At 37.3% G+C, this 5,000-nt stretch overlaps 1 protein-coding gene across 1 annotated transcript in view; it reads right to left on the bottom strand.

Moving 5' to 3' along the window:
- Window positions 1-5,000, bottom strand: part of LOC106874103 (protein rolling stone) — a 94,206-nt gene that overhangs the window by 5,404 nt on the left and 83,802 nt on the right. Inside the window, exon 3 of the mRNA XM_014921707.3 lies at window positions 3,857-4,070. Within this exon, the coding sequence (XP_014777193.1) occupies window positions 3,857-4,070 (214 nt within the window). The remainder of the gene's footprint in view (window positions 1-3,856; window positions 4,071-5,000) is intronic.

Genomic DNA, 5,000 nt, shown 5'->3' with positions numbered 1-5,000 from the left:
TATATATATATATATATATATATATATATATATATATATATATATACATATATATATATATATATATATATATATATATATACACGCACACACATATGTACATAAACGTACACATGTGCATGTATAAGTACATGTGTGTGTGTGTGTATATATGTGTGTGTGTGTGTGTGTGTGAGGAGCTCTGGTGTTGGTAGCGGTGTGTTGAGGCGCCATAACTAAGCGACCAAAAGACACTCAGTCACCTCAGCATACAGCTGTGAACAGCTGAAGGTGGATTATTGTAATTTATGTATCTGAGTGTTTTAAGACGTACATGCACACACACACACACACACACACACACACACACACACACACACACACACACACACACACAATCACATGCTTGCATATATGAAAATTTACACGACTCTGTGTGAGTGAATAAATATGTGTGTGTAACTATATATAAAATATATGTATGCATATGTATATATGTATGTACATAAGCAAATTTATATACATACACACACACTCACATATATACATATACATACACAGATATGTATATACCTATGTACATATACACATGTATATATGCACATATCTTTTATATATACACACATATATGCATACACATGTACATATACACGTATATATACATATATCTATATATACATGTGTATATACATATATATATACATACACACACACACATACACACATACACACACACACATATATAGTTTCTCTCGATTGCTCGAAACAGATGATAAGAATAGACTTGGTTTACATCATATACATTATATGTGCAACTTTTCATGTACATTCCTTACGCCTGTTACCGTTTGTCTCATATACATGTACGTATGGAGATGTAAACTCACACAGACACACATGTATATGATATGCTTCATGTCTGCCCTAAAACGAAGCTATACTCTCATGGTAATTTCTGTGTAATTAGAAAAACAGTATTTAATACAAATGTCTCTATACGCGAACGTGTGTGCGTGAGTGTAGGTGCACGTTTATGTGTATATGTATGTGTGAATGCATGTGTACAAGCAAATCCAGGTGTTGATTCACATCCACGGAACCCTAAGCAATGGGTTCAAAATGGGAATTTGACGCGAAACTGTAAATGCGCGCGCGTGCATGCGCATAGTTCTCATTGAATGGTCTCAGATCAATTCTCGAACATCACCACACACACATTTTTGATACTTCATTCCAAATGAACTTCACATCACCTGAACAAGTAAATTCAAAATTGATATGTTCGTAAATTTTGCTGTATGTACGCGCGTGCGCGTAAGTGTATGTATGAGTGTATGTGTTTACGTGTGTTTGCTTTCATTCTGCAGAGAGAACATGCTGTTTTAACCGCGAAATCTATTTTCCCAGAAAGCTTACACGTAACTTTATGAAACGTGCATATATATATGCATATATATATATGAACATGCATATATATATATATATATATATGAACACACATACACACACGTTTCATAACAAACCAGCGAACATATATTGTATATCAATATAAACATAGTCATCACAAATCTCTGAATGTATTAATACACAGCTGTTATAGCGATGTTTTCATTTGAGATTGATATAATTTTTACTCGTACACACACGCAAACACACACGCACACACGCACGCAGACACGCACGCACACACATTCATCCACAGAGGCAGATATGCACGTATATATTCATGCGTGTATGTGTAAAAATGGGCGTGACCTATTAGCTTGTGGCTGGGAGCAGCAAGTGCGCTACTTGCAGTGCGTACTTGTAAAGTGGCTATATACACTGAATATTCCATCTATACCCCACGAACGAAACCCAGGTGCACTATATAAAGATTAATCCACCCGATACAAAAAATACTCAATGTTATCAGCCACCCATGAAAGGAGAACATCCAGGCACTTTGATTGCCCCATCGCAACTCTAATGAATATTATCGCAGCTCCCTAGACATTTCAAGTGTGTGCATGCGCTTGTGTATATATGTGATTGTGTGTGTATACGAACATATACACAAACATACATATATATATATATATATATATATATATATATATATATATATATATATATATATATATATATATGTACATATACGTATATATACATATATATACACATATATTTATATACACATGTATGTATATATTAACACATATACATATATACCTATATATTACATGCATGTGTGTGTGTATGTACATAATATATAGACACATATATGAATACTCATACACATACAGAGATATATATGCAAACACATAGACACACACATGCGCACGCACGCACGCACGCACACACACACACACACACTTAGATACATAATATATACAAATGCATATATATGTATGTGTGTGCATACCTTATAAATCTACATGCATATATTTATTTATAGAATGAGAGAGAGAGAGAGAGAACGCGAGCGAGTCGTGTTTCATTACGTTAATACTCGTAATGAGAAATCTGATCCAGTCTAATTAATCTGATTAAGTTCCACACCTCATTTTGATTTATTTATGTCTATTGCAGTGTTGGATGTGAAGTGCTTCATCGCGTTAGATGTGTGTTGGTTACAGACATTAGCACCCTCAAGAGAAGCTGACCCTTTTCAGAAATCCAGGTTATTCCAGGGACTTCATACCTTGGGATACTATTCTATCCTTGTCGTCAGTTGGGAAGCACAGTTAAGAACTTCCCTACTGCAACCAAAAAGCGGAAGTTCGCTTCTTATTTGGGTATGAGTTTTCTACTTGTCTGGGGTAACATCGACGGCGTGGAGTGGGGAGGCTGGTATGCAGGGACGACTGCTGGTCTTCCATAAACAATCTTGCCTGCACTTGTGCCTCGGAAGGGAACTTTCTAGGTGCAATCCCATGGTCTTTACCCATTGATACACTCTCATCAAAATCCACGTGAGGAAGACTTCACTGGTCGTCAGTTTAACGCCTTTTTGTGTCACTTAAGTGGATTCCAAACGGAGGCGTCCAAAGCCTGACCGTGCTAGTCTGGCCACTTCTAAAACCAGCAAAGCAACAAGTTGTGTATTAAATATAATCTACTCACAGTAAGAATAATGTCGCTTGTTCCTGAACAACTGAGACAAATGAATCAAGTGAGACGAGTATTTTCAATTGTGACGAGAGTTGAGAGAAGTTAAAGGAAATCGGCCCAGAGGAATGGCTACTGTTGAGACAAGTGGTTAGTCGAGTTGATCAGTTGATAGGCATTAAAAGGTTCGTTGAGACAAGTTAAAGCAAATATTTCAGATGTTTTAAAGCAAATCATTTGAGACAAGTTGTTAGTTGAGACAAACTAATCTTTGTTCGAGAGAGTCATCAACAAGTCAGGAATCTTAGGAAAATCCATACATGACTTTTTCTCGGGTAACGAGGTAAACACACACGCACACAATGGTGCTCTTAAACGAAGAGTCATTAAGGGAGGTGACGGCAGCTGTATTGGAAACGAGTTTGGCGATGATAGGTGTCTCGTTAATTTAGTTTCTGATTTATAAAGGGGGGGGACCTCTTGTCACATGACAGATGTGTCGGTGAGACAGTTACGTTTCCTTCCCACACTGCGAGTTTGATGCAAGGAAACAGAGTATATATCATTTGAGCGTAGGTGATTCATTCAACTTTTATTGATGGTCTTACAAAATATGGGTGGGGGCGGTGTCGTCATCTGTAATGAGCGGATCATGGCATGAATCTCGAGTGGTGAATCTGAGATACCTGGGGGGGGGGGGGGGCAAACAACAACAACAAAAGCGGTGACAAAAACAAAGTCACCCCTACCACTGTCCCACCAAAAGAAAAAAGACTCCTTTACTCACCTTTGTTGTCCCTATATTTCTGATAGAATTGCCAGGCGTGATAGGCTTTCATAATAAACGTCAAACTACATAAATAGAGATTCCAGTAAGTGAAATAGATGAATACTTTCACTCCATGTTTTGAGGCGAAACCGCTGTAGATGGACAGAAACACCAGGTAAGCAGCGATCATACTTTGATAAATGGCGTATAACAGGTGAGGTTCTCCAGACGCCTGAAAAACATATTTTGAATTAAAAAATTAACCATCATCATCATCATCATCATCATCATCATCATCATCATTATTGGATAAGATACAAGTTTATCAATATTGGTTTCTTTCTAAACTGATGCAAAATGATTTTTGTTTTAAACTTGTTTTGCAATTATTTCGATCTAAAACTAAAATTGTGATTTTGGGAAGACTGATAATCGATAAAGCCTATAAACATGCTCGTTCAAGCTAGTGGTTGCGGTGTTGAACTCACGATTGTAAGATAGTGGTTTCGATTCTTGCAGCAGGCAGTGTGCGTTCTGTTCTCGAGCAAAACACTTAATTTCCCCTTTGCCCCAGTTCACTCGGCTGTAAATGAGTTCCAATAAAGGCTGGAAAGTTAACAATGTGAAGGGGTGGCGTCTTGTTCGGGGGGTGGGGGTGGGGGCATTGCCATTTCATTCATCTGTACGTCGTGGAAACCGGCGTAGGGATGCAGCCATACGGTTGGCAAAACTTCCACAAAATACTTAACGGAGAATTATTAATGGATCTATTCAACATCTGATACCCATCCCTGAAGATGGTTAAACAGAGTTATACAATATTTATCGAGTACACACACACACACACACACGTAACATCACTGACGATGTATCCTGGAGCACCCACGAAATGTATCTTAAAATTATGAATTTAATTGATTCACAATGGAACGTTCTATGATCCGGATATTTTCACTCTGTTCATAACCATAAATGCAGGAATGAAAAAGTACAATTTTGTTCGTTTTCAGTTTATATTTACATATTTCTGAATCTTTAACTCGTTCTTTCCATGGATTTTATATTAAAAAAAAAACACGGGAATTCTGTGTGCATAGAAATTCCTCTTACAACTCTCTTCCTCTCATTGGTTTGTGAGGCGTGCTATGTAATGCATTGATTC

This window comes from Octopus bimaculoides, chromosome 15 (assembly GCF_046866305.1).
Source record: "Octopus bimaculoides isolate indiv1 chromosome 15, ASM4686630v1, whole genome shotgun sequence".
NCBI classification, from domain to species: Eukaryota; Metazoa; Mollusca; class Cephalopoda; order Octopoda; family Octopodidae; genus Octopus; species Octopus bimaculoides.
This window is presented reverse-complemented; position numbering and strand designations above follow the sequence as displayed.